The following is a 12,399-nucleotide window of genomic DNA, read 5'->3' as shown; positions in this document are numbered from 1 at the left end:
CTTCCACCTGCAGGAGCCTCGTCGACTACCGGACCAGGAAAGCCCATCGCTACGTCATCCGGGACAGGGACCTCCTCAAATACCTGGCAGGACTCGTGGTATTCGTCACTGGTTACCTGGCCGCTTGGTCCGCCCTCACGGCCCACCTGGCCACGGAGGGACACTCGCCGCTGGCCCTCGGAAGGACGAATGAGGGGCTGGCCTTCACCGTGTGTAAAAGCATGTGGTGGGAGTATGTGACGGAGGCAGGTGCGTTGGGATGAATGGGAGGAGGTGGTGGGGGAGGGATTAAGGAAGGGGTCGAGGGACAGCCGTTTCGAGTCTTGTGGTGTTTTAAGCAGGGAAAGTTCTCTCATAAAATCTCAAGATTTTTACTTGTTTTATCAAGCGACCCCACGGTGTACCGTCGCTATGGCAACAGCGTCGGTCAGGTACCGTAATGGTTACAAGCCTTCGAATTAGGCGATTGCCAAGAACTCCGCTTAATATTCTATCAGATTTTTTGTTTTGTTTTTTTAGGCTCTTGCATTCGTTTTAAGCAACGAACGGTGCAGTTCTTGGCCGCCTATCTACAATTCTTAACCAAACACTCCCCTACTTAAATACCTTTAGATAGGGTCTTGCATCTATATTCAGTTTCACAAGTTCATTTGTCAATAGCAAAAGATATGAAGATAGCTACACAGCTAGTAGCAGGGCAGTCTGCTGAGCAAAGCACCAAGAAATTATAGTGTTTCAAATACGAGGTTTGTTACAATGACTGGATTTCTCAACCAATGTTATTCGACTTAAGGACATGGGATATTAATGTTGCTTCCTCTCATGTTATGAACATGTTCAACTCTATTAAATATAGTCTGAGAGTTGGGATGGATGTGTGGTTTGCGAGGTTGGGTGTGGTTGACAGCAGGTGTAATGGATAGTCTGACGGGTGGAAGGGCATAGCAGGAGGTAGGTGGGGTGGCATAAAACTATAAAATACGTGAGATATACCACTGCATGTGACAAAGGCAAGTTAGAGAATTGGCTGTAGTAGTAGGGAGGGATAGTATAATAAGTGATATTGTTGATTTTACACAACTCTTACAGTTTTTCAAGTTGTGTACTTTGGCTACTATCTTATTTATTCACACGGAGGGGATTTCGAACAGGTAAATTGGCTGCTGGGATAAATCAGACACTGAAGTTGGGAATTATTTGTTAGATTAGTCCGAAAGAGGTAACAGGTATCTTGGTTGCTGAGACAAATCTGTTAATGTGATAAGCGGAGCAGATGATCAACATATTTGTGGTGAATCTTTAATTGGGTGAATGGAAGGAAGACAGGTATAAAGGCTGTTATTTAGAGAGTAACGTGAAATGTGATGCTGATATGAGATCCTTTGACGGGCATGTAATGAAACAGTTATTCTATGAAGAAGAGAGAGAGAAAGAGAGAGTGAGAGAGTGAGTGAGAGAGCGAGAGACACCTATAGATAGATAGACAGACAGATAGATAGATAGATAGATAGATAGATAGATAGATAGATAGATATATAGATAGATAGATAGATAGATAGATAGATAGATAGATAGATAGATAGATAGATAGAGATAGAGAGAGAGAGAGGGGAGAGAGACAAAGAGAGAGAGAGAGAGCGAGAGATAGATCGATAAATAGAGAGAGAAATGGGCTTATAATCAAGGAGAAAAAAAAACAGGACAAAACAATCCACATTTCACAGAAATTAAAAGTCACAAAATCGACCACTAAGCCCCGCCCCTTTCCCCGCAGGCGAGCTCCTCTTCATCCTGTTCGGCCTCTACCTGGCCTGGCACCTGACGAAGGCGGCGAAGGACTCGGGCGAACCCAGCGAGCTCTCCGAACGCCGGGCTCTCTCCGCCTCCCTGGTCCTGGAGCTCCTCGCCTCCACCGTCCTGTACACCGGGCGTCACCTGCTGTGGCTCCAGGCTCACCCTGACCACGTGTTCCTCGCCTACTTCGCTCGCACGCACCTCACCGTCACCATCTCGCTCCTGCTGATCCTGACGCCGAAGGTGAGGGGGGAGGGAGGGAGGCAGAAGGAGAGGGAGAAGGAGGAAAAGGAAAGGGAAAGGGAGACGGGGATGGAGAGGGAGAGAGAGGGAGGGAGAGGGGAAAGGGAGATGGAGAGGGAGGGAGAGTGGGAATAAGGGAGATGGAGGGAGAAGGAGAGAGAGGAAGGGAGAGGGGAAAGGAAAAGGAAAGGGATATGGAGAGGGAGAGAGAGGGAGGGAGAGGGGAAAAGAAAGGGAGATGGATAGGGAGATAGAGAGCGGGAGGGAGGGAGACAAAAAGAGAGAGAGAGAGGGAGAAGGAAAGGGGAAAAGAGACGGAGAAGGAGGAGAGATAAAAAAAAGCGAGAGAGAGAAGTACCCTTCAGTGGCATGAGCTCACTGCCATAGACACTGAAGCCGAAGGAAGAAAGAATGAAGGAAGAAAAGAAAGGGGAGAGAGGGAGAAAAGGGAAGAACGAACAATGGTACTTGGTATGTATATCAGTCATCAAGCTGCTCTTATTTTGTAAATGCTTTCTGGAAACTTTTAATAGATAAAAAATGGAGCGCTTGTCATCTTTAATTGTTCAGCTCTTCCTCATTGAAAGCAGGATTTTTATTGGTCATTTATTCATCCATCTGTTTATCCGTATTCTTCACTTTTTCTAATTCTGTCCCATTCTCATTATTTATTTGTTTATTTATTCATCCACCTATTCATCCGCATTATTATTTTTTTTTCTAATTTCGTCCCATTCTCATTATTCATTTGTTCATTTACTCATCCACCTTTTCATCCGCATTTTTCACTTTTTCTAATTCTGTCCCTTTTTTCATTATCTATTTGCTTATTAATTCATCCATGTGTTTATCCGTATTCTTCACTTTTTCTAATTCTGTCCCATTCTCATCTTTATTTGTTCATTTACTCATCTACCTCTTCATCCGTATTCTTCACTTTTTCTAATTCCATCCCATTCTCATTTACCCTTATTCTTCCTCATTCCCCTTCGCTAACTCCTCCATCCCATTCTCATTATTCATTTCTTCATTTACTCATCCCCCTCTTCATCCACATTCTTCCCATCTTCTAATCCCATTCTCATTTACTCATCCACCTCTTCATCCACATTCTCCCCATTTCCTAATCCCATCCTCATTTATCCTTATTCTTCCTCATTCCCCTTCGCTAACTCCTCCATCCCATTCTCATCATTCAATCATTCATTTCTTCATTTACTCATCCCCCTATTCATCCACATTCTTCCCATTTCCTAATCCCATTTAATTCTCATTTCCTCTTATTCTCCCTCATTCCCCCTCGCTAACTCCTCCATCCCATTCTCATTATTCATTTCTTCATTTACTCACTTCATTTACTCATCCCCCTATTCATCCACACTCTTCCCATTTCCTAATCCCATTCTCATTTACTCTTATTCTCCCTCATTCCCCTTCGCTAACTCCACTCCCCTCCAGCTGTGGTGCGCCGGGGGGAGTGGCGGCCGCGACAGACTCCCGAGGACCTACTCGTCTACTGAAGGAGGAGAACCACGCTTTTGTGACGCCCTCACCAACGGCGACCTGGAGGCGTCCGACATCAACCTGAGCCAGATGGACCCCGAGGAAATCAGGGTGAGGGAGAGGATGACGTGGTGTGAGGGAGAGGTTGATTTGGTGGTGTGAGGGTGAGGATGAGGTGTTGGTGGTGTGAGGGAGAGCAGCCAGATGGACCCCGAGGAAATCAGGGTGAGGGAGAGGCTGGCGTGTTGGTGGTGTGAGGGAGAGGCTGAGGTGTTGGTGGTGTGAGGGTGAGGATGAGGTGTTGGTGGTGTGAGGGAGAGCAGCCAGATGGACCCCGAGGAAATCAGGGTGAAGGAGAGGCTGGCGTGTTGGTGGTGTGAGGGAGAGATTGATTTGGTGGTGTGAGGGAGAGGCAGAAGTGTTGGTGGTGTGAGGGAGAGGCTGAAGTGCTGGTGATGTGAGGGAGAGGCTGAGGAGAAGAAATAATAATAAGAATTTTTTGTATATAGATATGTAACGTGTGTATGAAAATGATATATAAATTATGCATACAATTGATTATTCAAATACCTACATATTCTCGTGCCCATACCCAATACCATACATCTATATCACTCCAAAATAACCCCCAAAATAACCCACGTACACAAGCCCCTATTTCTACACTCCCCTAACCCTCCAAAACCTCCTCCTCCTCCAAGGCCGAGCTGAAGCGAGTCTACACCCAGCTCGAGATTCTGCGTACGAAGACAATGAGAAAAGACAACCCACACATCTCCAAGAGGCGAGGAGGCAGGAAGGCCACTCACAGGAGGTTCTCCATGCAGGTGAGGCGGGCTGAGGGGAAGGGAGGGTAGGAGGGGTTGGGTAGGAGGGGTTGGGTAGGAGGGGTTGGGTAGGAGGGGTTGGGTAGGAGGGGTTGGGTAGGAGGGGTTGGGTAGGTGGGGTTGGGTAGGAGGGGTTGGGTAGGAGGGGTTGGGTTGGAGGGGTTGGGTAGGAGGGTTGGGTAGGAGGGGTTGGGTAGGAGGGGTTGGGTAGGAGGGGAGGGTTGGAGGGGTGGGTAGGAGGGGTTGGGTTGGAGGGGTTGGGTTGGAGGGGTTGGGTAGGAGGGGTTGGGTTGGAGGGGTAGGGTAGGAGGGGTTGGGTAGGAGGGGTTGGGTAGGAGGGGTGGGTAGGAGGGGTGGGTTGGAGGGGGGGTGGGTAGGAGGGGTGGGTAGGAGGGGTGGGTAGGAGGGGTTGGGTTGGAGGGGTGGGTAGGAGGGGTTGGGTAGGAGGGGTTGGGTAGGAGGGGTTGGGTAGGAGGGGTTGGGTAGGAGGGGTTGGGTAGGAGGGGTTGGGTAGGAGGGGTGGGTAGGAGGGGTGGGTAGGAGGGGTGGGTAGGAGGGGTGGGTAGGAGGGGTGGGTTGGAGGGGTGGGTAGGAGGGGAGGGTTGGAGGGGTTGGGTAGGAGGGGTTAGGTAGGAGGGGTGGGTAGGAGGGGTTGGGTAGGAGGGGTTGGGTAGGAGGAGGGGTGGGTAGGAGGGGTTAGGTAGGAGGGGTTGGGTAGGAGGGGTTGGGTAGGAGGGGTTGGGTAGGAGGGGTTGGGTAGGAGGAGGGGTGGGTAGGAGGGGTTGGGTAGGAGGGGTTGGGTAGGAGGGGTTGGGTAGGAGGGGTTGGGTAGGAGGGGTTGGGTAGGAGGGGTTGGGTAGGAGGGGGTAGGAGGGGTTGGGTAGGAGGGGTTGGGTGGGAGGGGTTGGGTAGGAGGGGGTAGGAGGGGTTGGGTAGGAGGGGTGGGTAGGAGGGATGGAGACGGAAGAGGGGAAGGGAGGGAATAGGAAGAAGGGAGTGAGAAGAGGGACGGGTTGAAGGGGGGATGGGAGGAGGAGGGAAAAGGGAAAGGGGAAGGGAGGAGGAGGGAAAAAGGGGAAGGGGAAATGGAGGGAGGAGGGAAGGAAGGAAGGGATGGGGAAGATAGAGAGAAAGGGGGATATATAGACGGACAGACAGACTTGAAGGCTTACAGACACAAAGAGAATGAAGAGAGAGAGACAAACAGAGAGTCAGAACCAGAGACAGAGAGACAAGCAGACAGACAAATAGAAAGATAAATACCTGCCAGTAAACATGTAGATAGCCAGTTCCCTCCTGCTTATCTGTTCATTTGATATTTACAAAGTACGAAAGCTAGAAAGAGAAATCTAAATTTGATATATTATGTACAAATACCAAACACAAATATATAGTCCATGCACGCAATGGTTCCGTGTCTACTGGTTGCTAAATACACTTACTTCTATTCAGACAGAACTAGAGAAATAAGTCCCAATTCAATACCACATATTGGTAGTACTGAAATTAATTAATCAGTTGATTCCTTAATTCATATATATGGCTGATTTCTGTACCTAACAGTCAATCATTCTCTAATTATTCAATTATTTTCTAAATTATAGGGGTTCAAATGCATATCACTGAGTTATATCTAACCGATTTTTATGGGCTTTGTGAAATAAATAATTAGTTACTATTTAGGACTAAGTATTACAGGGAATCAGTTGCGTTCATGTGTTAGATTTTACACTGATGCACTGTTTTCATTCACTTTTTGCTGTAGAAATAGTTTGATACATCAGTTTCGCTCCAAAGCATGTAGTTAAGACCATAGATTCCATTCAGGATACTGCAGATGCATTACAAACAAGGGAGATAATGAACAAATGTTTACCATCACTATTTTCACCCACATCAAGGGAATTCCCACCTTATTGACACTTACATTTTTATTCTGGTACAGCCAACAATGCTCTCTTCACTAAATGGCTGTAAATCTTTGGCTGCAAACATGAATAGAAAACCAAGCTGCTGATTCTCATTATAAAAAAAGCAGTGTAATTAGTATGTGTAATGACTGGTTAGTGAAAGTATATACTCCTCTGCAATGTAGTCTTACTAAAAATAATAATAATAATAACAAAAATGTATATATAACATACATATATATATATATATATATATATATATATATATATATATATATATATATATATATATATAATATAATATAATATGATATAAAGAACATAAAAAGTTTACGACACTTGGTTCTTAAATCATGTAATACGGTGTAATACTAATACAAGATGCATTATACGTAAACAAATTTCACAGCATCTCTTTAAAAATAAAAACAATGTTCTTCTTACAATTTTTTTTCTTTCTCTCCTTTTTAAGTAGAATGAAATAATAATTTTTGAGATAATGGTTTTAGAAATGATAACACGTTTTCCCATATCAGTGTAGATATATGGATCTTCATGTTAATTTTCTTAATACTACTTTAGGTAAAGACCACAATGTGTCTGTTGTTATTTAATCAATGTAGTACACATAACTAATGCATATGTTTAGTATATATATGTATATGTGTGTGTGTGTGTGTGTGTGTGTGTGTGTGTGTGTGTGTGTGTGTGTGTGTGTGTGTGTGTGTGTGTGTGTGTGTGTGTGTGTGTGTGCGTATATGTATAAACTTGTTAGGTTGAAGATTTCTCTGTGTAGTTCTTTCGAATATTATACATTCATTTAATAAGTAAAATTAACTGATTAGAACTTACAGGGGCTATATACTATCTGACCTAAATGTAATTAGTAGATATATTTTATTTGTAGGACTATAATATTATTAGATGTAATGTATAAGTTTAATACTAAATAATGAATGTATATGAATAGAACGTATATTTACTTTAATGTTCGTATTTTATGATATCTCCATCAATTTAAGTCCTGTACACCCCAAACAGTGAATTTTCATGAGTAATTTCCACTCTCATCTTAAAAAAAAAAAAAATAAATAAATAAACTAGTCTTGCATTATTTGTTTTGTTATAACATGTCAGAAATAAGAATAAAATATGAAAATCAAGGCACCATTATAATTTTAACAGCTCTAATGAATGTAAAATTCTCATTCGAAATTTCTAGTTATGAAGTTATTAGTTATTAAGCTTTATAACGAAAGTGTTTCTTCAATTTTACTCATGGATTAAGATATTGATTATTAAGCTTTATAACGAAAGTGTTTCTTCAATTTTACTCATGGATTAAGATATTGATTATTAAGCTTTATAACGAAAGTGTTTCTTCAATTTTACTCATGGATTAAGATATTGATTATTAAGCTTTATAACGAAAGTGTTTCTTCAATTTTACTCATGGATTAAGATATTGATTATTAAGCTTTATAACGAAAGTGTTTCTTCAATTTTACTCATGAAAATTCACATACCTTTGAAGTAGTTTTTAAGCTAAGTAGATATATGTCAAAGACCCCCAGCTTTAAGGTAAAAAAAAATGGAAATAAAAATCAAATATAAGCTGACAATTTTAATGTACATAAGGCTTTTTGATACATTTTTGTATAGTTGAGACTGACCCCAATTTTTGATTTACCTTCCAGAGTCGCAAAGGAAGCCGAGAAAAGGTAAAAAACAAAAACAAACAAACAAATAAACAAAAACTAAGGGAAAGCTTTATTTTAAACAAATTTATAGGAATAAATTAGATATGATATTTTGTTGTTATTTATAGTCATAAAATTCACATTTTAATATAATCTATATGATTAGAAACACAAATCAATATTATTAAAACCAATGATAGGCGATGATGTCATTTGATGCAACATACCACCAAATTACAGTGTGACGTTGCATGTACCTATATTTATTCCGTAAAATTACTGTACATCTCTAAAAAAAAATATCTTGAAACACACTGTTCCGTATCAAAAGCTTTACAACTGAACCACAAGAAGAGGAAAACAAACACAAAACAATCAAAAAAAGAGAAATATATATAATAACTTCTCCTTTTCCTTGCAGTCTCTCCACCGCCACCACCCCCGCCCCCTCCCCCACACCCTGGAGGGGGGAGAGGGGGAGGTGAGCAAGACCCCCGAGGAATCCGTGTGTTCCATCGAGGGTCCTTCTGTCCTCTCCGTCTACGCAGATGGGCCCTCAGAGGTCGGGACCCCGTCAATCCTCCACCGATCCTACAAGTTATGAAAGAGCAAGACGGAGGGAGGGCGCAGTGAAGGCTCTGTCTAAGATGGAAAAAGATGTCTAAGACAGACAGACAGACAGACAGAGAGAGAGAGAGAGAGAGAGAGAGAGAGAAAGGCATTTTAGAAGAGTAGGTATTTAGGATTTTTTTTCTTCTGAGAGATTCGTTAGACTAGAGATTGTCGGGAGCAAGGTTAGTCAAGTGTAAAACATTCAAATTCTTTAATCCTTTTTAAAGATTAGATACTATGAATATATATATATACAATATATGTCCACAGGTTTTGCTACTCTAGAGTGTAGTGTGTACAAAAAACAGGAAGGAGATAAGGCAACTAGCATAGTGCAGGATTTGGTGTAAATACTTTTTAAGGTTATAGATTGTAGAATTTTTGGGAATTAATATGAAAACTGCTCTGATAGCCTCTCGTGACCAGGACTGTAAAGGAGAAACTTCTTGTTATTTATTCTGTTGTGTGGATGTGCACAAAGAAAAGGGTTCAATATGATAATTTGATACATAAATACATACATACATACTTATATGTGTCTATATATTTATGTGTGCGTGTATTTGTGTCTATATATGTATATGTATACATATATGTATGTATATATATATATGTATGTATGTGTGTATGTATGTATGTACACACACACACACACACACACACACACACACACACACACACACACACACACACACACACACACACACACACACACACACACACACACACACACGCACACACACACACACACATCAATATGCACGCACACACACATAAAAGCACAGGCACAGACACACAAACTCATTTTTTGAAAATAGAAAATTATATTTTCATTTCTTTGCCAAGAATAGCAGTTAATACAAGCGATGGTATTTTATTGTTAAGGATATTTTCAGTTGAAAGCTTTACAGAAATGCTTTTTTTGTTTTACCTCTTCATGCAATATATTTTCTATGGATTATTCATTTTCTATTATATATTATTTTCCTAAAAGATGATCCTAATGTTCCAAAACTTTTCAATATTACTTTTATCAAAAATCAGATTTATCCACTTCCACAGTTTCTTACATTTACATTTCTTGTAATTAATCATTATTTTATTGATTTGTACTTCTAGTTCTTAATAATCTTTGTAAATGGGATTCTTTCAATTTGTTTGATATTTAATAGCATTATGGAAATCTCCAAAAGAAATTTCTTTGTACAGTACAGACACCCCAAAAAATTTAATCTTATTTATTTAACCATTTTTTATCTTATATTTTGATAAATCTATTTTTTATATACATATAAATATATATTTAATTATTTATACACACACATACATATATAAACACACACACACAAACACACAAACACAGAAACACACACACACACACACACACACACACACACACACACATATATATATACAATATATATATATACAATATATATATATATATATACAATATATATATATATATATATATATATATATATATATATATATACAATGTATATATATATACAATATATATATATATATATATATATATATATATATATATATATATATATATATATATACATGTATATATACAAGTATATATATATATATATATATATATATATATATATATATATATATATATATATATATATATATATATATATATATATATATATATATATACATACACACACACACACACACACACACATATTTCCATTCATATACACAGTTGTGATAAAGAAACGTACGTATAGCTATGTCTGTATATTTGCAATGTGTTTATGTTGATTTATTTCTTGAGGGAATTGCACAACGCTTGAGGAGATGAAGAGCAACGAAGATCATTTCGCAGAACCATCTTTAATTTTCTTGTGAATTGGCAAAACCTTTGCTCACACAGATGCATGCAATTGCATTCACACACACACACACACACACACACACATATACATGCAATTGCATTCACACACACACACACACACACACACACATATACATGCAATTGCATTCACACACACACACACACACACACACACACACATATACATGCAATTGCATTCACACACACACACACACACATATACATACACACACACACATACATACACACACACACACATACACACACACACACACACACACACATGTACACGCACACATACACACACATTCTTATATACGGATATGAACCAATTTGATTTCCATGGAACTTATTTTGCTCCAATCAGAATTATACTGAGCAATGGCAGAAAAAAAACGATAAAGTTGTTTAGAATGATGTACATTTCACAGACAATCTATCATTCAAAAATGCAACATTGTTATATTTTTTCTTCCTCTTTTTGGTTTCTAATTTGGTAGTATCTTTAATATTTACTTTGATACCTTAATTAGCATTAGGTTGAAAAGTGGGTAATTTCAAGAAGATATCATTGAAACCTGAACAGAGTTAAACGTACCAAAAATGTATAACAGATAAGTAGACTTTTTTATTTTAGGTAAAATGATAGCACAGTTAGAACAAACGAGAACAAAAAAAAACGAAAAAATAGAATGTTTTAGGTCTATCTAGGCATGAGACTTATATATATATACAAATTTCTTCCCCTGGTCTTGTGAATAACTTTAATATTCTCTATGGCCAATATTTTCCAGATAATTATGCGTTTATATCTTCAAATGATAATATATTTGGCTACTTGTATGCTTAGAAAAAAATGTACAGAATAGAATCCTGTAGAAATACACGAAGATGATGAGCTAAATATGATCATCAATATTAGATTCTTCAAAATCATTTGACACCAAGTTGGAATTCCTGTAAAATAAGCATCTTTCCATTTTTCAAACTTTGATTCAATATTTTGTAATCTTTTTATAAATGATCAAATATGAAAAGCTATCCATATTAGTTGAAAAAGCAATGTAGACCCATAAGACAACCATGTAGAAAAAAAAACTTTATATCTAATCTATATATATAATGTATATACATACCTGTACCATAAGCGCTACAGTATATTCTGACCAACAATTCAAAGTAGAATTTGTACATATACAGTATATATGTATGTCAAGTACAGCTTTAGTAAATAAAAAGATGTTCCTTTGCTAAATGTAATTGTTGCTTTTCAAAATATTGAATTTTGAAGTAGAATTTTGATTAATTTCATAGAAGCAATCCCAACATGATTTTTTTAAAGAGTGAATTATATTAGGCTTTATTAAGAAAAATGTCAAGCACCTTTTAAATATTTTTAAAAAATAATAGGTACTCTAAATTGAAACGTTCTGTTACATTGTATTTTTTATCATTATATTGCTAATATTATCATTGTCATTAGTATTACTATTATTAAAATAATTTTTTTATCATTGGTAGTAGCAGTAATTCATTTATCACTCTTCTCATAATTAGGCTAATGAAGATGACAAAGTTTATTTCTAGTATTATAATTGTTATTATTATTATTATTATTATTATTATTATTATTATTATCATTATCATTATTATTATTACTTCAATTATTGCTTTTGTATTTTATTATTATTATTATTATATTCCTATTTTATTTTTAGCATAATAATTATTCGTGCAATGTTTTCCTTTATTCATATTCTGCTTTAATTTCTGCAAATGAGAACATATTTCTTATCAAATATATATTAGACATAAGTAAAGATTACAAGAAAGGTTTTGAATTTGTTTCTTCTATCTCTTTATAAATTCAATTTTGTTCTAATAGAACTCTTATTGACATTTATTCCATCCAACAAATGCTGCCCCAATTAATTTTTCTTCTACAATCCAGT

The 12,399-nt window shown here is 38.2% G+C and overlaps 1 protein-coding gene across 1 annotated transcript in view; it reads left to right on the top strand.

The window, feature by feature from the left end:
- Positions 1-9,173, top strand: part of smog (G-protein coupled receptor 158 smog) — a 414,140-nt gene extending 404,967 nt beyond the window's left edge. The window contains exons 8-13 of the mRNA XM_070132319.1: positions 14-249; positions 1,775-2,037; positions 3,496-3,651; positions 4,242-4,367; positions 7,975-7,998; positions 8,399-9,173. Of these exons, the coding sequence (XP_069988420.1) occupies positions 14-249; positions 1,775-2,037; positions 3,496-3,651; positions 4,242-4,367; positions 7,975-7,998; positions 8,399-8,581 (988 nt within the window). The 3' untranslated portion in view covers positions 8,582-9,173. The remainder of the gene's footprint in view (positions 1-13; positions 250-1,774; positions 2,038-3,495; positions 3,652-4,241; positions 4,368-7,974; positions 7,999-8,398) is intronic.
- Positions 9,174-12,399: the final 3,226 nt, after the last annotated feature.

Source organism: Penaeus vannamei, chromosome 17 (genome assembly GCF_042767895.1).
Source record: "Penaeus vannamei isolate JL-2024 chromosome 17, ASM4276789v1, whole genome shotgun sequence".
In the NCBI taxonomy this organism is placed as follows: domain Eukaryota; kingdom Metazoa; phylum Arthropoda; class Malacostraca; order Decapoda; family Penaeidae; genus Penaeus; species Penaeus vannamei.
The sequence above is the reverse complement of the archived record's forward strand: the minus strand, read 5'-3'. Positions and strand labels throughout refer to the sequence as shown.